Consider the following 24,737-nt stretch of genomic DNA (forward strand, 5'->3'; position numbering starts at 1 on the left):
ATCAAAAGCATCAATTCTTTGGAGCTCAGCCTTCTTTATGGTCCAACTCTCACATGCATACATGACTACTGAAAAAACCGTAGCTTTGACTAGATGGACCTTTGTCTGCAAAGTAATGTCTCTGCTTTTTAAAATGCTGTGTATGTTTGTCATAGCTTTTCTTCTAAGGAGCAAGTGTCTTTTAATTTCATGACTGCAGGCACCATCTGCAGTTTTATTCAGCCCTTGTAGAGCCTTTCATTTTCCTGTTCCAGTTGAGGCTGTGTCTTCTCTAGGCCTGCTGCTTAGCTGCCATCCTGGGATTTCTCTTCATTCCTTATGGGAATTCTTTCTGTGTCTCTTCCTCTGTTGAATGGGGATTCTGGGACCCTATGTCCTATGTTCTGGTGGCTTCCCTGGAAAGAGTCCATCAGAGAGAAATTTTTTTGAGAACTAAACTGTCTGAAGATGCCTTTTCTTCCTTCATATTTGAATGGCAGTTTACCTGGGTATTGAATTCTAGGTTAAAAGTCATTTTCCTGCAGAAGTTTGAAGGCCGGACTTGAATGTCGGCTGGTTGTTGGTGCAAGGGGAAGCCAGAGACCATTGTGATCCCCACACCTTGGTGAGATTTGTTCATCCCCAGTGTTCCTTGGGTGGAACACTGGTGGGGGTTCTTGGGTCCTTCAGCTCTGCAAAACTTTCCTGTATTATTTCTTTATGAGCTCTGATTTCTTTATTGTAGCCTTTTTGATCACCTGTTATTCGTATGTTGGATCTTCTGGGTTCTCTGTTAATTTCCTTTCTCCTACTTTTTTTCTAGTTGTTGACCTTTTATCCTTGTGGTTCTGGGAGAGATCTTCGACTTTATCTTCTAGTCTGTACATTGCATTTTTCTTTCTGCCATCATCATATCTTTCATTTCTAAGTGTTTTTGTCCCTAGTATTCCTTTTTTATAACATCTTGTTTTTGTTTCATGAGGGAAATCATTTTAAAAACCATTTCTCTTTGCTGTTGTTGTTCAGTCGCTAGGTCGTGTCCAACTCTTTGCAACCCCATGGACTGCAGCATGCCAGGCTTCCCTGTCCTTCACTGTCTCCCAGAGTTTGCTCAGACTCATGTCCACTGAGCCAGCGATGCCATCCAACCTTCTCATCTTCTGTTGCCCCCTTCTCCTCTTTTCCTCAATCTTTCCTAGCATCAGGGTCTTTTCCAACGAGTCAGCTGGAAAAGGTGACCAAAGTATTAGAGCTTGCATCAGGTGGCCCAAGTATTGGAGCTTCAGCTTAAGCATCAGTCCTTCCAATGAATATTCAGGGTTGATTTCCTTTAGGATTGATTGACTGGTTTGATCTCCTTGCAGTCCAAGGGACTCTCAAGAGTCTTCTCTAGCACCACAGTTCAGAAGCAGCACTTCTTCGAAAGCTCAGCTTTCGTGACTACTGGGAAAACCATAGCTTTGACTAGACAGACCTTTGTCGGGAAAGTGATGTCTCTGCTTTTTAATATACTATCTAGGTTTGTCATAGCTTTTCTTACAAGGAGCAAGTGTCTTCATTTCATGGCTGTAGTTACAGTCTGCAGTGATTTTGGAGCCCAAGAAAACAAAGTCTGCCACTGTTTCCATTATCTATTTGCTGTGAAGTGATAGGACCAGATGCTGTGATCTTAGTTTTTTGAATGTTGAGTTTTAAGCCAGCTTTTTTACTCTCCTCTTTCACCCTCATCAAGAGGTTCTTTAGTTCCTTTTCACTTTCTGCAACTGGGGTGCATATGCTGTTGTCTATTAGGTTGAAATAATGAAGTCATCCAGACTCATTCCTTCACTGACTTCTCTGAGTCTTGCCTCATCTGTTTTGTTCATCATTCTTCTTAAATCCTCATTCCAGGTCCAGTTGCTTTTTTCCTAAAGTGCATACTTCAGTCACAGTCTGTTACTAACACTTTCAATTTTTGTTTCTCTGAAAATATTTTCACTTTATTCTCATTTTTGAATGGTAGTTTAACAGAGTATAGAATTCCATGAACCCTTCATGCCTTGGAGGGCCAGTAGACCTTGGCAAGCTCAGTGGGCGATAGTGGAGGCCTCAGCAGGGGAGTTGAGGGGCTGACCGCAGGGCACACACTGGCCTGCTAGGGACACTGCTGAGGCCTGGAGGTCACAGCAGAGAGCGAGGCCCAGGTGGACCAGGTGTGCACTCAGACCCAGCTGGAGGCGGAGACTAGCCTGCGTTGGAAGCTACAGTGAGGTCCTGTGCCACAACCTGAGTGTCCCCAGATGGGGGCCTTGGTACTGGCTGGGTAGAGGACTGGCCTGTGCCAATGCCTTGGCCTCCAAGATCATGGGCAGAGAACAGGGGTGCTCATTTGCTCCCATCAATGTGAAATCTGGTCCCTATCAATCAGCCCGTTAGCTTTCTAAGATTTTCATAATGGCCTAAATGCAAGGGATAGTGTTTAAAAATATAAATGATTTTCTGAATCACATTCTATATTTGTAATGAGTAAATTTTTGAGCTCAGAATTACCAGATTAATGCCTTTAGCCTACTGGCTCAGACAGTAAAAAATCTTCCTGCAATACAGGAGACCTGGGTCCGATCCCTGGGTTGGGAAGATCCCCTGGAGAAGAGAATGACAACCCACTCCAGTATTCTTGCCTGGAGAATCCCATGGACAGAGAAGCCTGGCGGGCTACAGTCCATGGTGTTGCAGAGAGTTGGACACAACTGAGCGACTAACACACAAAGAAAGTAAAAATGGAGACTAATTGAGCCTCAAAGTAGTGGTTACTTCTCTACAAATTTTCTCCCTGTCTGGCATATTCATGCTTTGACACTTCGCTTCCTGGTGGGGGAGGCACAGTAGGACACGGCTGCATAGATGAGATAACATGCAGAACACACTCTGAGAGTTATAGTTAATTTTTCACTGAAGTTCCACATATTTGAAAGCTTGTTTGCAGCCCTGAACTGCAGCTGTGGCCCTTTCTGTATCGCTCCAAATATAGTTATGATCTCCGTAGGAATGCCTGGAGAAGGCTCCCGCATTGCAGGGATATTAATTGTGTACCCAGACCCAAGAATTGAGCTCTGTCTGCCAGTTTTGTAACTTTTAGTCTCAGGAGACACCTGCATCAGTAAATTGAGCACAAATAAAGTGATTTTACATTTGTCTGAATGAATTTTATTTTAAGGCTGTTAACAAATTGTTAGCACATTTACTTTTTAACTCCTTTCCCAAGAATTCTGTTCAGAGGAAGGGCAAAATCTATGTAATGAGAAACCGTTAGGGAAATTAAAATGGAGGTAGTCTTGTTTAGGCTTTAGAAGTAGGAGAGGAACTTCCCTCATGGTCCAATGGGTAAGACTGTGCTCCCAATGCAGGTTGCCTGGGTTCGATCCCCGGTCGGGGAACTAGACCCCACATGCTACAACTAAGGCTTGGTGAAGCAAAGTAAATTAAAAAATAACAATAAACAAATAAATATTTGTTTTTAAAAGATGTAGGGAAGCAGGCCTCTGACCCACTTCAGACCTTGCCTGGATGCTGCCTGGACTACACGTCTGCCTGCAAGCACACCACTTGTTACCAGCAAGTCAAGCAGCACCTTAGATCTCTTAAGTTCCTGAGGGCCTGGCCAGCCCCCAGGGTCTAAGAAATCCTATGACTCACTAGGTAAAACAAACAGCATTGTAAAGGTTAAAGAAAAGAACAGAGCTGCATTTTTGTCCTGCAAACTGATGATGATATCCCATTTGTGGCCTGAGAATATAAGCAGGAGCCCCCCAAATGGCGACTGGAAGTTTCACTGGTGGGTGGACACACCACCCAGAATCCTTTCCCAGTTGGGACTACAGATGGCTGTTAAGAAGGGACTTCCCAGCACTGTTAAGTCTGGATGTAGGTTGTTGACCCAATTTAGTGATGTATATGCTGTTACTTCTACTGTTTCTATTTCTTTTCCTTTAACGACTGTATATTGAGATTAAATCAAATAGTCTTCTGTAAAAAATGTGGTTTCTTTTGTTAACGAACCCTTCAAACCTAAAACAAAGTAAAAACTTTTGGCAAAACATTAAAAAAAACAAAATTTTCAAATATATTTTAAAAGGTATTAGCTGATCCCTCTATTCAATCTGAGCTCTTGAATATCTTAAAAGTAGCATCAGCTTTGGAACAGAAAACCTATCAAACCTAAGTCCTTTTTTAGATTCTGGTTTTTCATAGTGGTATATGGGGAATTCTTTTCTCAAAGTTTTTACCTTTTGCAGCGTTAGGGAGGCTTTCTTTTTCGCTTGTTTTAAAAAGTTGCCCTTTGTGCTGGTTTGTGGCTTCTCTACTTCATCAGCTGTAGGGACCACGTGCTTCGAAATAAAATAAACCCCAAACAAATCTCACAACAGTAGTTTGATCTGTAACAATTATATAACTTTGTGAAGAACAGCTCTATTAAAAGTGATCGTGGCTTTATTCTTTTTTTTTTTTTTTTTTTTTTAACTCAAAGACTTGCTTTATTATAGTACACATGGGATGGAACTGATGGGAGGGGGTGCATGTTGTGGGCAACCACTGCCCTGATTAGCACCGGATGCCCACCCCGATGGCCACTCTGCATCATGGTTTTTCCGATGCCGCCCATCAGCTCCCGACCCCGCATTCCGATCCTGAGACAGGAAAAGGTGCCGAAGAGCGCCCCCGCCGCCATACCCATGGCGCAACCCATCACGAAGCCCATCTTCACGCGGTGGAAGCAGCTTGGCTGGGACTGTCCATAGGGACCCACGGCCACCGGCATCTGCGGGGTTCGAAGGTTAGGGAAGTGCGGGCCTAGCCGCCAGCCCGAGAACGCTTTATTCTTTTAAAATAAATTTATTTACTTATTTGGCTGCACCCACTCTTCGGTTCAGGGGCTCTTTAGTTGCGGCATGTGGGCTCTAGTACCCTGACCAGGAGTGGAATACAGGTTTCCAGCACTGGGAGCAGCTGAGTCTTAGCAACTGGACCACTAGGGAAGTCCCTCATATAAATAAGGTGATAGTTTTTATCTCACTACCTGCCTCAAAAACAAGACCAAAGAGCTCAGTTCTCAACCCCACGCAGGGCGGGCTCTGAGGTTCCTTGGTGTCCTCTCCCTCCCAGGGGTTGGACTCTGTTTTGAAGCCTTGGAAACCAAAAGGCTCACTGCCCTCCTCCCACGAGAGTGGGTGGGCCTCTCTCCCCACTTCCTGGCGGGGTCACCTTACACCGACAGTAAGGACGTCCTCCAGTGGGCACGCCCCTCCCTCCAAGTCACCCAGGACGCACCGAAGTCGCTGCCCTGAGAGGCTCCTTCCCTGCCACCCACGTGCGTCTTCGTCCCAGAGCTGTCCCCTCCGCTGCCGCAGCACAAACGCCCGGCGAGAACCAGTGTCCAGGGGCCCCTAGTGACCCGCCGGCCCCCTGCCTCCCGGCCCACGGCCGCCGGGTCTTCCTGCGTCCGGGCCTCCCGGCACAGCAGACCGCGATCTAGGAACAAGTACCAAGTTTCCATATAAGTGGATTCTGCGCAGCCTCGCCCGGGTCCGGCGCAGGCGGGTCAGCAGCCTGGTGGGAGGCGTGGCCACCTGGGCGGGGGCGGGGTTATCGCTGGATGTGAACACCCCGAAAGGAGGCGTGTCACCCCGATGGGGCGCGGTCATCCAGGAGAGAGGCGTGGTTATTAATAGGGCGTGGGCATCGGGAGGGAGGCGTGGTCGTTGGTGGGCGTGGTCGTCCGGGAGGGAGGCGTGGTCAGCCCGCAGGACCGCGGGGCCCGCCTCCACCCGCAGGAATGCGCCGCCCCGGCCGCCCCGCCCCCGGCCGCCAACCCTAGCCCCAGGTCTCCCAGTCCGACTCGGTGGCGTCCTCCCCCGCGGTCTGCGGCCGTCCCTGGAATGCAGGCGGGCCTCATTAACTAGCCGAGTGTGACTTCACAACACGCACGTGTAACAGGACCTCGGGGAGGCTGCGCTCTGGTGTCCGCTCCCCAGGAAGCCCGACCTCTCGGGTTGAGGTTCCAGGAAGGCGCCAGAGGCCCGTCCGGGAGGCCGGGGGTTCACTCACCCAGGCCGGGGATGGGATCTGAAGGGATCGCCCCCCGCCCCCCGTCGTGGGCTTCCTCAGCGCGCCAGTGCTGTCCCTCCCCAAGATGCCCTCCGACGACTCGGGGGCCTTTATGCCTTTGGGACTGAGCATCTGCCCGCATCTCACCAGAGGCCATCTGACAAGGGGCCCCCACACTGCCCGCCTGGCCCCCCGCCCCCGACAGGTCAGGGCGGGCCCACCTTTCCCAGGGAGCCCCAGGAACCCCTCTGCCATCTTTGATACTTGGCTCTTGCTTTCGAACCCCAGTCAGAGTCCCAGACTCAGACCACAGCGGGGTTCCGGCTCCTCCCTCCGCCAGTCTGTAGTGGGGACCCTGTGGGGCTAAACACAAAAGTATGGTTTCCTTTGAGAGAGAGAAAGAAAGAGAAATCTGGAAATGGGCCGCACAGCTGCTCGAGGCCACACTGGGGGAGTTGCTGCGGCTGCCTGTCTCCACTTCCTCCCACCCAGGTCTGCTTGGAAATTGGAGTCAGCCAACTGTGATCTTCCAGGAGGTTTGGAGGGGGAAAGGGGGCGGAGGCCATGTCCTTGCTGCTCTCTGCTCTTTTCTGCTGACAAGCAAGATGGAGAAGGGGTGGGCAGATTCTGATGCCTCCTCCCAGCTGCCTGGGCGGTGGCAGGCAGGGACGGCAGGGACAGCAGCCGCAGGGGCATCTATTTTGGCTGCCACAGCCTAGGATGGCAGCTCTGGATGTTTGGCAGACTCCTGACTCTGGAGGCAGAGCCAGAGGGTGGAACCCCACCCCCACCTCTGGAAGTGGTTCTCAGAGGCCCAGTCCAGAGCCTTGTGTCTGCTGTCAGCCTCGCTTAGATTATCTGCAGTGGTTCTGCTCCCTGCACCCTGATGGCCACATGCTTGGCTGCCACAAATGATGTGGCCTTATCCCCACAGGTGTGGGTGGTGTGGTAATGGGTGGTGTGGCTGCCCTCCAGCTAAAGACCACAGAGCACACCTATCACCAAACAAGTTGGCCTTTCTCTGGGCACTCCTCTGGCAGACCAGAGGTTAGGACTCCGCACTTCCCCTGCAGGGTGCACGGGTTCGATCCCTGGTCTGGGAACTAGTAATAAGATCCAACATGCTGTGAGGCATAACCAAAGAAGAAAAGGTGACTTTACTCTGCAGTTGCAGTAAGGGGAACACACACCTGGGAGCCATGAAGTTTCTCAGTTGGTTATAGCCTTACATGAGGCGGTTTTGTTGTTGTTCAGTCACTCGGTCCTGTCAGGCTCTTTGCAACCCCATGGGCTGCAGCACACCAGGCTTCCCTGTCCTTCACTGTCTCCCAGAGTTTGCTCAAACTCATGTCCATTGAGTTGATGTGAGTGAGTGTGAGTCCACTGGGTGATGTCATCCAACTGTCTCATCCTCTGTCGTCCCCTTCTCCTCCTGCCTTCAGTCTTTCCCAGCATCAGGACATTTTCCAATGAGTCCATTCTTCACATCAGGTGGCCAAAGTATTGGAGCTTCAGCTTCAGCACAGCTTCAGCTGGTTATGGGCTTGTATGACGTGGTTTCAGTGAAAGTTGAATCGGAAGCAGGGCTTTGCTCTGGATTAAATGCTGTGGGGAAGTGGGGGAGATTACATGCTTGAATATCATAACAACTCACCTCCAAGAAGGGAAGCCTGTGTTTGGTAAAGAAGCATTCATCATAGTAGCGAAGAGTAGAGAGTGTTTGATCATTTTTTGTGGCTTTGAAAGTATTCACACTTTTGTCTGTGTTTGGACCTGATTACAGAGCACTTTTTTTTTTGTCTTGATCCACATCGGTCACGGTCTGTGAACTTGTTTCTGCTCAGCGGGAGGCCACCGCGGTGCCGCTGCGAGGGCCAGGCCGGCACGCAGGCGTAAGTGTGCATCTCTGCGGGCCGGGAAGCTGGTGACCCTGTGCTGCCACCGCAGGACGTTTGGTCAAATCGTGGTCCTCGGTGCCTTTAAAGGTAGACCACGTACCTCAGGAGTCTGTCAACATCTGCTCATAGGCTGTGTCTCTTACCTCCTCCGGCTGCCTGGTCTCCCACCCACAGTCCAGACCTGTGGCCTCATGGGGAGGGCCTTATGACTAGTTGATTGAGGAGGGAAAACCTCGCTCCTGGTTTACAGATGGTCCAGAAGTGGATGGCTGCTGCCCTACGTCCCACCTAGAGGTGACCCTAAAGGAGAGTGTTGAAGGAAAAGCCTCCCTGTGGTCTTCACTTCAAGCATTCAAGCACCGGGTTGTTAACCACTTTGCCTGGACTGCAAGATGGCTAGAAGTATGGCTCTACATTTGATTAATGGACAGTTGCTAATGGGTTGGGCTGGACCATCAAAGAGTTGGAAAAAACAAGATTGGAAGACTGGTAATGGGGTGACCTGGGGAAGAGAAATGAGGCTGGACCTCCCTCGAGTGTGAAGGTACTTTACCGCATGTGAATACCCACCCTCACGCACCTCTGCAGAGGAGGCTGTCAAGAATCAGTTGGGCAAGACAGTCTGTCCTGTGCCTTTCAGCCGCTTTAGCCGTCCCCCCAGGCGCTTCTTCAATGGGCCCGTGCACGAAAAAACCGAAGCTGCAGGGATGGAGGCTACTAATGGGCCCCGCATCATGGACTTTGCCTCAAAACATCTGATGTGGCTTCATCACCATCGAGGATCTAACCTGCCTACAGCAGAGACCAACACTGAGCCCCTATGATGGTGTCATCTTCCAAGGGAACACTCCTCACTTGGTGGAAAGTCCATGACATTCGATTTCCCCCATTGTGGAAGGAGCAGCTGTTCGCCGCCCCTGGGGCAGACGTTTATTCTGGATATGGCTTTGTCTTCCCTGCCTCTAATGCTTCTGCCAGCACCACATCACAGGTCTGCAGGGTGCCTTGTAGACCTTCCTGGTACCCGCAGAACATTTCTATGACCAGAGGATTGATTTTACAGCAGAAGAAACAAAGTAATAGGCCATGCCCATGGAGCGCAATGGTCCTATGTCTATTCGCTCACCCGCAAGTAGCTGGCCTGATGGGAAGGTGGGACAGGCTCTGAAGACAAGGGCAGCACCAGCTGGGAGACTGTACTCGGAGAGGATGGGGCTCCATCTTACGGCTTCTGGCGTATTCTTTAATCAGGGGCTCATATTTGGTGCTGTTTTCCCCAAAGTCAGAATACAGGAGTTTGGGAGCCAAGGGGTGGTGGAGGAGCTTACTCTAACTGTTGTACCCAGAGACCAAGTGGGTTCTTTGAGATGCCTCTTGGTATTTCTGTTCCAGTCGTAAAAGGTTATCATAAAGCGGTATCAACCAAAAAGTGGCAAAAACCTACTGAGCGCGTGAATCCTTTGGGAATGAATGCTTGGGTCTTTCTACTGGGTAAAGAACTCTAATCAGCCAAGGTCTGGGCTGACAGGAAAGAACCCATGAAATGGATAGGGAATAGAGGATAAAAATCATACTCAAAGTTGCTGGGAAAGTAGATCTTTAATGTTCTTATCACAACAACAACAAAAATTATAATCATGGGAGGTGAAGGATGTGTTATCTAACTGAACTGTGTTAAGCATTTTGTATTGATAATATATATGTGTATCAAACCATCACATTGTACACCATTAATGTTTACACAATGTTACAGTGTACAACATTACCCAATGTTCTGTGTCAAATATATCTCAATAAAACTGGGGGAAAAAATCAACTATGTTGTCAATGAAATACTAGCAAAGAGAATTTAACAACACATAAAAAGTCTTATACACCATGTGCAAGAGGAATTTATTCCTGGAATGCATGAGCGGCTCAACATACAAAAATTAATCCATGTGGGACTTCCCTGGTGGTCTAGTGGTTAAGACTCCATCCTTCTAACACAGGGGGTGTGGGTTCATTCCCTGGTTGGGGAACTAAGATCCCACATGCCCAGGGCAACAAAGACCCAGTGTAGACAAAATTAAAAAAAATAAAATCAATGTATATACCACATTTAATTGATGCCAAAAAAATAATTTGACAAAATTCAAACCCTTTCACAAAAGAAAACACTCACCAGACTAGAAATAGAAGGAAATTAGCTAAATGTAATAGAAATTGAATATATAAAAGTCCACAGTGAACATTATACTCAGAGATGAAAGGCTGAAAACTTTTCCTCTAAGATCAGGAACAGGGCAGAGATGTCTGCTTTCACCACTTCTATTCAACATTGTACTGGAATCCTAGCCAGAGCAATTAGGGCAAGTAAAACAAATAAAAGGCACCCAAATTGGAAAGGAAGAAGTTGAATATCTCTGCTCAGATGATCTTATGTGGAGAAACCGGTAAAGATTCCACAAAAGAAAAACAACTCAAAACTGTTAGAAGTGGTAAATTCAACAAAGCGGCAGGATACAAAGTCAATGGACAGAAATCAGTTGCATTTCTATACACTAACAATGAACAATCCAAAAAGGAAATTAAGAAAACAATTCCATTTACAATGCCATCAGAAAGAGTAAAGTACTGGAAACAAACTTAACCAAGGAGGTGAAAAGACTTGTACAATGAAGATGACAATCTATTGCTAAAAAATTAAAAGACACAAATAAATGGATTCCATGTTTATGATTGGAAGACCTCATATCATTAACATATCAATACTACACAAAGCAATCCACAGATTCAATGCAATCCCTATAAAAATTCCAATGACATCTTTTCAGAAATAGAAAAACTTATTGTAAAATTCATATGGAGTGTCAAGGGATCCCAAACAGCCAAAGCAACCTGGAAAAAGAATAAAGCTGGAAGACAAACTTCCTGGTTTCAAAACTGCTACAATACTTTAGTAACCAGAACAGTACAGTACCCGCATAAAAGACAAAATATAGACCAAAGGTATAGACTAGTCATAAACCTATGTTTTCATATGTCAAAACCTGGAAACTTTGAATTTGGCAGTGATTTCTTTGAAATGATACCAAAGTCACAGACAACAAAAGAAAAGCTAGACAATTGGATTTCATGAAAAAATTTGAATTTTGTGCATCAAAATACATTATCAACAGAGTAAAAGGGCAACCCACAGAATGGGAAATACTATTTGCAAATCACATACCTGACACAAAATTGACATCCAGAATATATAGAGACCTCCTAAAATTTAACAATGGAAAAATAACCTGATTCAAAAATGGGCAAAGAGGGACTTCCCTGGTCTAATGGCTAGAGTTCCAGACTCCCAGTGCAGGGGGCAAGGGTTTGATCCCTGGTTGGGAACTAAGATCCCGCATGCCACATGGCACGGCTGAAATATAGGAAAAAAATCCCCGAAAGAAATCTCAGCATCAGCAGTTCCCTGGTGGTCCAGTGGTTAGGGCTTGGCACTTTCACTGCTGAGGGCCCAGGTTCGATCCCTGGTTAGGGAAGTGAGATCCTGCAAAAACAAAAAACTTGCATCACCCGCAATCTGAATAACACAAACTGAAACCATACTACACCGGCAAGAAAAAGATCTGCCCCAAGTGGCGGGGCGCTTGGAGACTCAGAAGCACTTGCCCTTCTTGTGGGTGAGTGACGATTCTGTCCTCTTTGGAAACCAGCTTCGCACTCTCCAGTTATACTGAGCGGGCACAGTCTACAACCCAGTCTTACGTGAAGGGCTGGAGATCTGAGCACCCCTTTCCGGATGGCAAGTCAGGCGGCCACAGCGTCAGGGTCCCTCAGCTGGGCACAGCGCTTCCGGTACACAGCACCCTGACGAGGGGTCGTGTCGGCCACTGGCTTACTCACCGAGGCCAGAGTGACTGCAGGCAGCTGATAAGGAGCAGAAATAAATCAGAAATTAGAAATGCAGGAAGAGAAAGAAAATCAGGGTGTGGGTCTTCAGTTGTGTGTGTGTGCGTGCATATACACCCGGTAAGCTGCTTCATACTTACTCCTGCGGTCACTTGAGCTCATCACATGGGCCCGGTCGTTCGTGTTAACTGGTTATGACCAGTCAGTTAGGAACGCCCCTGGCCTCTAAGCCAGACACCTGGATCTGAGTGGTAGTCTGAGAAGAGTCTAGTAATTTAAAGAAAGAAATGGCTGTTTGTGAATTTTTTTCTTGAATCAGGCCTGATATCCAGAGGGCCCGGGATCCAGGGACACAAAACCTCCCCAGAGGCCTCAGCATAAGCAAGTGGAGTCAGAAAGGCAAGGCTAAGGGGTTGTCTACTTCCAGTCCTGGGGGGCCAGCTCTCAGGGCTGGGTGGGGACTGCTGTTCACCTTCCCACTCCCCCGGCTCCCCCCGGCTCCCCCCACCACCCGGGCTTTCTCTGTGCAGCCCACATCTGGTCAGGGAAGTGTCTTGGGTTTTCACCTCTGCTTCAGCAGGAGGAGGGGGCAGCGTCAGACCAAGCTGAGGCCAGGAGAGGCTTCCTGACTGCCCACCCCTCCCCCCTCCCTGTGTCCAAACCATCCCCTTGGAGAAATGATGGTTCCGGAAGAGGGTGTGAGGTAACACTGCCCGGAGCAGTGACCCCAGGAGAGAGGGTCATAGGCGAGCTGCGGGCTAGCTGTGTTTCAAGGCTCAAAAGGAAGCACCCAGCCACCCCATCCCCAATGTCCAGGGGAAAGAGAAAGAAGTAAAAGACAGGGGAGGTCCCGGCCTAGCCGCCTCTTCCGGGTAAACTAGTTCTCAGGCACTGTGAGGTTCTAAAATATTTTTGTGTGCGTTAAAATCCATTCTTCTGATCAAATATCATATACAATGTAAATATAACACCCAGAGCCTAGTGTAACCGCCACTCTATAACTTTCCTTTAATGGAATTATTTTAGACCACAGGCACAGAGCTTTGTTGTTTTATTTTTTCCTTAGATGTTCAAATGGCTATGGGCTTCCCTGGGGGCTCAACTGGTAAAGAATCCGCCTGCAATGTGGGAGACCTGGGCTCAGTCCCTAAGTTGGGAAGATCCCCTGGAGAAGGGAACAGTTACCCACTCCAGTATTCTGGCCAGAATTCCATGGACTGTATAGTCCATGGGATCACAAAGAGTAGGACACGACTGAGCGACTTTCACTTCAAATGGCTAAGCTAGGTTCCTAAATTTTTAAAATTTGTTGCAGTGGGGGAGGTAAAATTACTAACTTGTGCAAATAAACACAAGCAACTCATATCAAAGACCAATTTTTTGAATTAAGCCAGTGCAAGAAAGATCTCTACTGTTACGTGAAAACTATGCAAAAAGATTCTTCATGTTTTGTTTTTATTTCAGTACTGGTGTTAAACTAGGCAGGTATTCAGACAACATATCTGACTCTGGCCAGAGACAAGAATAAAAAACTTGCAGTCGAAAGCACTTCTGCAGAAACGGAGAAAGAGGTGGGCCCATTTTCACTCTAGTAACTAACTTGTCCTGGAAAATAACTGAAAACCAAAGATATGGTGTACGGAAACTTTAGGAACTGTAGCTTAAGTTCTAGAAAGACAAATATCAAAAACTATCGACTTCTAAAGTCATTTTATTTTCACTTTATCGACACACATATATTCACAGATCGACAGATGTAGAAATCAACTAGGTGTCAATTAGAAAACTGAAGGCAGAGCTGAGCTATCTCTGCCCGAGTACACAGTTGATTTTCCCCTCCCAGAGTATACAGTATCCCTTTCAAACCATGGCTATGTATGTCATAACTATATTTAGAAGTACGCAGAGAGCAAAATACTACTGCAATTCAAGGCTGTAAATGAGAGGGAAACACATCAGAGCCTCATGGAATGGAAAGCTGAAACTTCAGTTCATGTTCCTCAATCAATATCAAACGTCAGATGACACTGGAAGGTGTTAATTATCACCAAAACAAAAATCCTGTAACAAATTCCACTGAAGAAAAGGGTAGCCTTTCTTCATACAGGAGGTAAAAAATTGATTTTTGGTTTCTCCTCCCAGCACTGTCAGAAGTAAATACAGTTGCAAAGTTCTCGACAAATATTTAAGAAGCTCTGTGGACAGTCTGAGGCACGGATTTGAGTCAATATATAGAAGTAACCACTTGTTTACAGCTGAATAACTTTCTTTAAAAAGGCAGAGGAGCAAAGGGAGCTTCAGAAATCACGAAAAGCGATGAATACAGGCAAGAGGAACCGCCGCGCGTCAGCCGATGAATCTTTCCGACGGCCACGTCTCCTGCGCGTTGGTGGGGACCGCTGGAACCACTTCCTCGGGCGGGGCCAGGGCCTCCATCTCGCGCACCACCTGCGTGAACACCTGGTCCACCATCAGTTTGCTCTTGGCCGTGACCTCCAGGAACGGGCACCGCCACTCGCGGGCCAGCGCGCGGCCCTGCGCCGTCAGCACCTGGCGCTGGGCGTCCAGGTCGGCCTTGGTGCCCACGAGCACCAGAGGCACGGCCTTGGGCCCCCGCAGCCGGCCCATGCGCTCGCGCAGCGGCCGCACCGCCTCGAACGAGGCCTCGCTGCAGACGCTGTAGAGCACCACGAAGCCGTCGCTGTTCTTGATGTACAGGTCCTTGAGGGTGACCAGGTGCTCGGCGCCCACCGTGTCCACGATCTCCAGCAGGGCGGGCGCCGCGTTCACCTCGATCACCTTGCTGAAGAGCTCCTCCACCGACGGCTCGCACTGCTCCGGGAAGCTGCCGCAGGCGAACTGCGTGGCGAGCGCCGTCTTGCCCACCGCCACGCTGCCCAGCAGCACCACTCGGTAGCCCTTGGCCGGTCGCAGCCCCAGGCCCGCCATGGCCGAAGCGCGCGGCTGGCGGGACGCGCAGCGGCAGGAATGGCGCGCGGAGGCCGCGGCCTGGCGGGGGCCGCGAGGGGCGGGGGGCCGGGGAGGGAGGGGCGAGGGGGCCGGGGAGGGAGGGGCGACGGGGAGGGGCGGGACCCGGGGGCCCGGGCGCGGGCTCCGGCCCGGGCAGGGGTAAGCTAGCCCCTCTGTGCCCAAGCCCGCCCCGCCCGGCCCGGCTCTGCCCCCTGCGGCTCAGATGCCACCCGCCCCAGGCCGGGGGCCCCGCGCGCCCCTCCGCCGGCCCCAGTTCCTGCGCCCCGCGCAGCGTCTGCCCCGCCCCCGGCCCGGGCGGTCCGGCGCCGGCCTCGCCCACCGGCCGCGCCGCCCGGGCTTCAGTCTCCGCTTGGTCCGAGCTACCCGGCCCCGCTGCGTTTTCCCCAGGACCCCGCGGGCGGGCGGGGACCCCTCCCTCAGCCCCGGCTCCCTACCCTCCCTCCGAGGAGAACCCCTTCCGTCCCAGAGCAAATGGTAACCGGATCCCTTCCACGTCAACCGGGAAATAGCCGCATTTCTTCACATTTCAGATCCAGTTTCGTGGCCCGAAGCCAGACTGGCCTCACTCAAGGTCAGGCCTGGGGAACCGTGCCGCCGCGGCCCCTCTCCAGGCCTGGGGGACCCCAGGGAAGAGAGAGCGTGTGAAGGAGCTTCAGGCCGAGGGTCCCACGTCACTCCCTCCTGGCACCCATTCTGCGGCCTGGGCCCCTCATGCCCTCCCTTTCTTCCCTCGGGGCCCCCCAGCCCCCTCTTGTCACTGAGCCAAGTCCAGAGTTCAACTTTTATAAAGTCCAGAACTTTATAAAACGTTCATCACATCTCACTCCCCCACTCAAACCCTCCTGGCTTCATGTTGCACCCTCCTGGCCTTAGAGTAGAGATCACATAACTCCATCCCAACCCAGACAATGGAAGCAGGTACCCATTCACCCAGCAGCAGGCGGGCAGGGAAAGCCCTCGGCATCTGTGCTTTGGGGTCATCTAAAGGGGCTCCCCAGTTCTGATTCCCCTGCCCCAGTCATTTCCAAGCTTCCATTCCAGCTACACAACCCGTCTTGCTGTTCCTTGATGTCAGAGGAGAAAGGTTGTCCGGGGATAGTGGGGGCAGGCAGGAAGGCCTGGGATTGCACACCTGAGTGAGCCCCGCCCACTGTCTGCTGCAAGCACCCACAGGTGCCGGAGGCCTGCAGGAGGCCTGCAGGCCTGGGCCAGAAGTGGAGGTGAGACAGCCCCTCCCCCTAGGCTTGGGGTACTGATGAATCTCCCTCATTCCAGTGCGGCCTGAGGGGCTGCACTCCAAGACCGCGGCAGCACCCCAAGACCGCGGGAGCTGGAGTTTCCTGCCTCCCTGGCAGCACAGGCTCAAAGTTTAAGTGGCGGTAAGACATCTTGCACTTCATTGTGTGCGGTCAGTGACAGAATGTGCTTTTCTATAAATAGCACAGAACATCCTTAGTGTATAATATTAATTGTATACTCATTAAAACAGACAACTTGATTTCTAAACAGATATTACAAGACTTATTTTCTGACTGCAGGATAACATAACTAAAAATTTTTTAAAAGGACAAGCTGTAAATATTCTCTGGAGAAATGCAAGTTCCACACAGGTTTCAACAACTCCTCTTGGATAACTTCAGGGAACTTAGGCAACTCACGGTCAAAACAAGTCACAAAACACATGAGGAAAACTTCACTCTGAGTGACAGCCGTTGGAAACACCAGACAATAAAATCACATCCAGAAACCTGCGGATATGAGTGTTATCAGACATACAAAATAATTACATATGTTTAAAGATTTAAAAGAAAAGCTTAAAAATATGAGCAAGGAACAAGAGACTATAAACTATGGTCAAGTAATTTGAAAGAGATTCTACCCTTACCTCCCCCCCACCACCAAAAAAAACCTTCAATACTTTGGCCACCTGATGCAAAGAGCCGACTCATTGGAAAAGGCCCTGATAGTGGGAAAGATGGAAGGCAAAAGGAGAAAAGGGCGGCAGAGGATGAGGTGGCTAGATAGCATCACCAATTCAATGGATTTGAATCTGAGCAAACTCCAGGAGATGGTAAGGACAGAGAAGCCTGCTGTGCTGCAGTCCACGGGGTCGCGAAGCGTTAGACGGTAAGTTAACGACCGAACAACAACAAACCTTCTAGAAATGGAAAACATAATAATTTATTATGTTACTTAACACAAAACACCCATTGATAGGTTAAATAGAAGTTTAAACATGGTTGAAGAGAGAAATAGAACCAACATTATTCAGAGATGTGAATAAACCCGGACTAGCTTTCACCGTACAGCGCCCTGTGCCTACAGGAGGTAAGGGTTTCTTCAGGCTGCCGTGAGACTAACGGACATTCACAGAGTGCCTTAAATTGACAGTTGGCTGGTTTGAGCCTGTCATTATTATTTGAGGCTTTGAAAACCCTAAACAAAAGTCAGCCAGCCCCGTCCATCTTATTACCATTGCCTCAATGCAGTTAAAGTTCCACTGCCAGCATGGAGGCCCATGCTTCCCCTTCCACCTGAATCACATCCTAATCCACCCCTAGCAAGTCATTATAACTGTGCCACAGGCCAGAGCTCATCACCGGCTCACTCACCACCAGCATAAGGGCTCTACCATGGGTTTGAAGGGTGTGTGATGTATCTTAGAATTCTACCCCTAAGTTTTGCTTTCTACAGCCTCTTCTGGTACTAACTCTCTTAATTCAGATTCCCTTCCGAAGCAGAATCTATGACATGGGACTTGGTCTAGTGGGCAAATAGTTTATTTTTGGAAGTGATCACTGGGGTCCAGCATGGAGGCCCTGGAAGAGAGAAACGGGGAAGGTGCGGGGAATCCCAGACCACGTGTATTCTCGTGTTACTGCTGTGGAGTACTTGAGAAAACATGTAGGATGTCAGAAGTGTCCACTGAGGCACAGAAGCCCGGGAGGCATGTATCCACTGGCACCCATTCTACACGGCTCCAGGGTTGCCCTGCAAACTCCCTCTTCTGGGGTGCACATGTGCCCGGGAGGTTGAGTGAACTCCGGAAGCATCCCAAGCAGCAGCAGTAGAGACCCAGGGGTGTGCAGTGCAGCTGAGGCAAGTGGCGGCCAGGCTCTACCCACACAGCCAGATGGTTGCTGTAGCCATGACTAGGACAAGAAAGTGGACCCAGAGTACCAGTCTAGTGCATAAAAGACTGATTCAGTTCTATTTGCTTTTAAATGGAAGTACACTTGACTTACAATGTTGTGCCAATATCTGTTGTATAGCAAAGTGACTCAGTAATACACATATATATTCTTTTAAAAGTTATTTCCCATTGTGATTTATCCAGGAGATTGGCTATTGTTCTCTGTGATATATAATAGGACCTTGTTGTTTTATGGTTGTTGTTTATCCATCCTAAATGTAATAATTTGCATTTACCAATCCCAAACTCCCAGTTCATCCCTCTGCCTCCTCCCCTCCCCCTTTACAACTGTAAGTCTGATCTCTGTATATGTGTGATTCAGTTCTGATTGCTGAAAATACCTCATTGTGGGGGGAGGGGAAGTGTGTAGGAACATATTATCTGCAAACAACGAGGAGAATATTACTTATTTCCTTTTCTTATCTTATTGCTTTAGCAAATATAACCATATTGAACCAAAATAACAATACTGAACCAAAGAGGTAATTGCTGGCATCCCTCCACATTTCTGAACAACAGAAATGTCTTTACATTGCATGAATAATATGATATATGTTTGTGTGCTCTGATACTCTTTATCATAAGAGAAAGTTATTGTTTATTTATACTTTAGCATTTTTACTGGAAACAATAGCAGTTTTTTGTTTGTTTTGGTTTTGGTTTTTTTAACTCTGATAAATTCATAAATTTCTTCTTTAATTTTGAGAATTTAATAATTGTAAGTTGATGGATTTCCTGTTGATGAATCATTCTCTCACCTCATCTCTTACCACTCTTCTTGCTACCTTCTAGACACAATGACCTGTTCCTTTGGCAGGAAAATCTCTTTTCCCATCGCAGGACTTTCATATTTGCTGTTCTCTCCCCCTAGAATTCTGTTCCCTCAGATGTCTGCATGGTCACTCCCTCATTTTTAAAAAAATTTATTTGGATGCACCAGGTCTTAGCTGCAGCACGCAGGCTCTTATTTGTGGCATGCAGGATCTAGTTCCTTGTTGTTGTTGTTTAGTCACTCAGCCATGTCCAACTCTTTGCAACCCCATGGACTGCCGCACACCAGGCTTCACTGTCCTTCACTGTCTCCCAGAGCTTGATCAAACTCATGTCCACTGAGTCAGTGATGCCATCCAACCATCTCATCCTCTGCCACTCTCTTCTCCTGCCCTCAATCTTTCCAGCATCAGGGTCTTTTCCAGTGAGTTGGCTCTTCACATTAAGTGGCCAAAATAGTGGAGCTTTGGATTCAGCATCAGTTCTTCCGTGAATATTCAGGACTGATTTCCTCTAGGATGGACTGGTTTGGTCTCCATGCAGTCCAAGGGACTCTCAAGAGTCTTCTCTAGCTCCACAGTTCAAAAGCATCAATTCTTCATCCCTGACCAGGGATTGAACCTGGGCCCCCTGCATTGGCAGCATGTAGTCTGAACCACTAGAGCACCAGGGAGGTCCCTTACTCCATCCATTTTATTTAAGTCTCTTGCTCAAATATCGCTTACTGAAAGGGGTCTTCCCTTATCCCTTTAGTAAGTTACAGGTGGAAGTGTATAGCCCCCCAAATCCATATGTTGAAGTTTTAGCCTTCAGTACTTCAGAATGTGACTTTATTCAGAAATAGGGTTTTTTTCAGATATAATCAGTTAAGATGAGGTGCTACTGGGGCAGAGTGAGCCCCAACTCTAGTGTAACTGATGCCTGAAGAAAGGGGAGCTGTGGACACACACAGACGGGAAGAACAGCACATGAAGAGGAAGGCAGAGACTGGGCTGGTGTTTCTACAGCCAAGGATGCCAAAGGGTGTTAGAAAATCACTAAGCATTGAGGGAAGGGCATGGGACGAATTCTTCCTCACAGCCCACAGAAGGAATGAACCCTGCCAACACCCCGACCTGAGGGTTCTGGCCTCCAGGCTGTGAGATTGTAAGTTTCTGTGTGAGTCACCCAGTCTGTGGGGCTTTGGTGACAGCAGCCCAGGGAACTAACACCTCAACCTGTAAGAGGGCGAGGGCTTCAGCCCAGGAATCCGGGGGATACAACTCCACCTGCCATGAACCCACAGCTCACTGCCTTACTGTCTGAGCTCCTCTGGGCTGCTATGACAGAACCCCGGAGACTGGGTATTCATCACTCACATTTCTGGAGACTGGGAAATCTAAGGTTAAGGTACCAGCAGACTCGGCATCTGGTGAGAGATGCTTCCTGGCTCACGCGTAACTGTCTTCTTGCCAAGTCCTCCTGTGGTGGAAGGGAGCTTGGGTAGAGGTGGGAGGGATCCATTTTACAAAAATACTAATTCCGTCAATGAGGCACCTCTCTCAGGACCTAATCACCCCCAAAGGCCCTACCTCCAAACACTATCACCGTGGGGGTTAGGTGTCAACATATGAACTTAGGGGGAAGGTGGTATGCAAACTATATGATATGAAATTGATTATTTGTTTATTGTTTCCCTCATTACAATGTCTCTCCCATGAGGGCAGAAACAGTACATTACTGAACCTACTGTGTGTCCGGCAGTGCCTCCAACACAGTAGGTGCTCCACACCTACAGTCCTGCTCTGATGCTTGCTTTGAAAAGGTGAATTTGTTCCAACACCATTTAACAATTAGGAAACAGTTCGAGCATAATGTGAATTTTGCATCTTGTGTGATTTTGTTTACAAGAAAGCCTACGTGAACACAGAAAACTCCACCAGCTGCACTGAGGTGTGTAGGAAAACACACTCACACACTTCAAATGTCTCCCAGTTTCCTTCTAACCCTCGTCCACACTGGAGTTACAACTTTCCAACCACCTCACCCATACCTCAGAAGCTGCAACCCTTCTGACGCCTACTTCCACAAGCAAACTTCAAGCTTTTTCAGATAAAGAATCATGTCTTTTGCAGTGAAAAAAAAAGTGAAAGTGTTAGTTGCTCACTCATGTCCCATTCTTTGCGACTCCATGGACTGTAGACCACCAGGCTCCTCTGTCCATGGGCTTCTCCAGGCCAGAATATTGGAGTGGTTGCCGTTTCCTTCTCCAGGGAATCGAGCCCAGGTCTCCTGCATGCAAGAGGATTCTTTACCCTCTGAGCCACTAGGGAAGCCCCCTTTGTAGTATTTATGTCTTTTAAGAAAACAATTTAACTTGTACAACTGTGTTAACCTTCTTTTTTCACTAGATTCCCATCTTTATTAATTTTTGGCCGTGCGTTGCTGAATGCGGGCTTTCTCCAGTTGCAGCGCATGGGCTTCTCGTTGCAGTGGCGTCTCTTGTCGTGGAGCCCGGGCTCAGCAGGCATGGGCTTAGTTGCCCCACGGCAGGTGGAATCTCCCCCGACCAGGGATTGAGCCTGTGTCCCCTGCATTGGCAGACAGTTTCTTAACCACTGGGCCTCCAGGGAAGTCCCATGCTCCCATCTTTTTAAAACTGTATCATTGATGAGGTATTTTGAGTATCCTGCCCTAACCTCATTTTCCCCATAAGTCCTGTATTTTCTATTATGCAATTTTGTATGACAGCCTGAATTTTAAGAATGCTTCTGATACATCATAGCTAAACTGACCATATTTGTTGAGTAGTTGAATAAATGCTTGCCTTTCTGAATGAAACCTCAATTTATCCTGGGTTTTTTTTTTTTTCAGTATACTAATGAAATAAATTTACTAATTGCTTGTTGAGGCTGTTTGCATGCAAAAGACTGTATAGAATCAGATAGGATAAGGCAGTGGTTAATGCAGAGGTGTGAAAGAACCCAGTAAGTGACACCTCATTACTCTTGCCCAAGACCCAAACGCTCAAGAGATAGGACAAAGGAGACTCAAGAACACGTATATAAAATTGTACCTTATTACAAATGATGTCTGGGCCGGAACAGATGGCAGACTGAGCTAAATCACCTTCCTAACCCTAAGCTGGGGCTTCCCAGGTAGCTCAGTGGTAAAGAATCCACCTGCAATGCAGGAAACGCAGGTTCGATCCCTGGGTCGGGAAGATTCCCTGAAGACGAAAAGGACAACCCACTCCCCTATTCTTGCCTGGGAAATCCCACGGACAGAGCCTGGCAGGCTACAGTCCATGGGGTCACCCAGAGTTGGACACGACTTAGTGACTAAACAACAGCCCTACATTTGAGCGCCACGTTTGAACTCACCCGCCAAGGGTGGGCAGCCCTGCAAACCTACCAGCCACCCCGGCGGAAGCGGCCTCTTGAAATTCATGGCAGGAAATCGCAGATAGCAAAGTTCGTGCCGTATTCCAGGTGCCCGCTCCCCAAACTCCTGGCCTGATCTTATTATCTAGGCATTGTTGCTCCTGGAGGCCTTTTAACGTCTCTGAGCCTTTGGTTCTAGGCCAGAGAGAATCACTCTGACCCCCAAGTCTGGACCCAACTGGAGGAGCTGTGGTCTCAGTACCTCTAGGCACAGAGAAAGACAGCATCCCCAGGAACGAAGCCGCTGCCGTTGGCCTCTGTGGAGAACAACTGCACGCCCCTCCTGGGAGCAGGAAACAAAGGAGCCCTCGGAAGCCCACTGGAACCATCGCAGCCGTGCTGGGCCGTCTCTGCTAGCGGGTCTGCTAGTGAAGACAAACGCGGATGCAGACGCTGCAAAGCAGAAGTGGTTACTCCCTTTTCAGCAATTAAGTAGTTTAAGTGACTGGAAAAAATTCTGCTGAGACTAGAGATTCTGAATGAGCTATTACAAAATCCTTCCTTGCACAGCTGCAGTAGTGGGGAAGAGAAAATGACCCAAACAAAGAAGCTGCTGAAACTGGGAGTGGGGGAAGCCGAATTTTCAATCTTGGTAACCAAGAGCTTCGGGTGTCATGGAGAAGAGAGACAAGACTGTTAGCTTTTTGAAAGTTCACACTTAGAACCGAGACTCCCACAGAAAGTCTACGTCCTAGAAGGTCCAGATCCTCAGTGAATGAGTGAATTCAAATATTTTCAAACTATCAGCAAAAGGAGGCGAGAAAGAAAATTTCCTATCCTGGGCCCTTCCTAGGACAAAAAATAAAAGATCTTCCCTAAAATTTGTAATGAGAGCTCAGGCCTAGGGGCAGGAGGCGGGGCGGGTATGGTTGGGATTTAAACTGAGCATCCCTTTGAGGTCCTGGAAACAGCCAGCTGAGAAACAAACACGAAGGAGCCCAGGTTGGCAATTCCTTCCAGAGCCCAGAGGCAATATAAGCCTACCTGTCTGGAGGGATGCACCTTCAGTGGGGATCTCTCCTGATCTTCTCAGATAAAGCTCATGGTCCAAGGTTCCAGAACAGACGAGGGAACAAGTCACCACAGGCAAGAGCCAGCACAAACGGTCTAATGTTCAGGCAGTAGGAGTACCAGGTCAAAGACATGATACATATGTTTTAAAAACAAAAACAGATCAGAGATACAAGAAAAGTTGTGATACTTTTTGAGAGGCAGGAGTTTGAGCCCTCCCACCACCAGGATAAAGTGATAGGAGAGTCACTCCCTGTGGATGAAAACTCCAAGAGAACAGCAGGACAGTTAAGAGAGGAGGCTGGGCCCTGCACAGACCATGTGTTTCCCTGTCTTGGTCAGGAGACCTCCCCAACTAGACATGTGCCGAAAGGCTCTGTGGAGGTCAAAGGGGCGTGATGCTAAGTGATGTCGACTACCCACAGGCCTCTTCCATGAAATCCATCTTGGCTGAGAGCTGTGCGTGCTCACATGGGAGGATCCTGAGGCATACCAAATGTGGACTCTGAACCAGGCAAATTCAGTGATTGGCCAGGGCTTCCCTGGGGGCTCAGTTTTAAAGGATCCGCCTGCCAGTGCAGGAGACCTGGGTTCGATCCCTGATCCGGGAAGATCTCACATGCCACGGAGCAACTAAGCCCGTGTGTGTGTATGTAAGTCATGCCCAACTCTGCAACCCTTCGGTCATGTTCACCTCTGCAGCCCACCAATCTCCTCCGTCCATGGGATTCTCCAGGCAAGAATACTGGAGTGGCTTTGCAATGCCCTTCTCCAGGGGTTCTTCCCAACCCAGGGATCGAACCCACGTCTCTTACCTCTCCTGCATTGGTAGGCAAGTTCTTTGGCACTTGTGCCACTTGGGAAGCCCTAACCAAGCCTGTGGGCCAACAACTACTGAGCCTGTGCTCTGGAGCCCATGCTCCGATACCGGAGAAGCCCCGGGAATGAGAAGCTAGAGAGCAGCCCCTGCCCGCTGCAGCTGGAGAAAGCTCACACACAGCAGCGGAGGCCCAGTGCAGCCAAAACTAAATGAGTAAATAGTTCTTAAAAATGATTGGCCTAAGGAAAACGGGAAGAAATGCCCCATAAAAGTGATTCAATCTGCCACATGGGCTTGACTCAAGGGCTCTCTTGAGTCTCTCCGTGTGTCTATCCACACATACTCTACTCTTTTTCCTCCTAATAAATATCTGTTTCACTGCTTTCCATCTTTGTGCAAGTTTTTTTTCTGCCAAGTCAAAGAGTCAGGCTCTTGTCACTGACCACTGGTCTAGGGGCTAGGATTCGGTGCCTTCACCGCCTAGACCTGACCTGTCTCTGGCCAGGAACCGAAGCCCCGCTTCAAGCCACTGAAGGCTGAGACCATTCGAGAGCAACACTAAATAAAAATACCGGCTTTCACAGAATACAGTTACCAAGATCAGAGGCGTCAAGAACTGACCTCGCTATCTCAGCCTGTGTTCATGGGGCGCCAGCTCCCACTCAGAAGGCTGCAGG

General features: G+C 48.8%; 2 protein-coding genes and 1 non-coding gene across 3 annotated transcripts; 1 reads left to right on the plus strand and 2 right to left on the minus strand.

Moving 5' to 3' along the window:
• Positions 1-4,478: 4,478 nt before the first annotated feature.
• On the minus strand, positions 4,479-6,195 carry LOC122706440. Its single transcript, XM_043921569.1, has 3 exons — positions 5,944-6,195; positions 5,287-5,487; positions 4,479-4,777 (listed from the first exon to the last, which is right to left on the minus strand). Exons 1-3 carry the CDS (start codon positions 6,193-6,195, stop codon positions 4,481-4,483), a joined length of 750 nt encoding a protein of 249 aa, XP_043777504.1. The 3' UTR covers positions 4,479-4,480.
• Positions 6,196-11,409: 5,214 nt separating this feature from the next.
• TRNAE-UUC lies at positions 11,410-11,482 on the plus strand. Its single transcript has one exon. It is a non-coding gene; the product is annotated as a tRNA-Glu (tRNA).
• A 2,065-nt stretch (positions 11,483-13,547) lies between these two features.
• LOC122706859 (ras-related protein Rap-2c-like) lies at positions 13,548-15,262 on the minus strand. Its single transcript, XM_043922376.1, has one exon. It carries the CDS (start codon positions 14,799-14,801, stop codon positions 14,199-14,201), a length of 603 nt encoding a protein of 200 aa, XP_043778311.1. The 5' UTR covers positions 14,802-15,262; the 3' UTR covers positions 13,548-14,198.
• Between the last annotated feature and the right edge of the window lie 9,475 nt (positions 15,263-24,737).

The sequence above is a fragment of the Cervus elaphus genome, chromosome 13, assembly GCF_910594005.1.
Source record: "Cervus elaphus chromosome 13, mCerEla1.1, whole genome shotgun sequence".
In the NCBI taxonomy this organism is placed as follows: domain Eukaryota; kingdom Metazoa; phylum Chordata; class Mammalia; order Artiodactyla; family Cervidae; genus Cervus; species Cervus elaphus.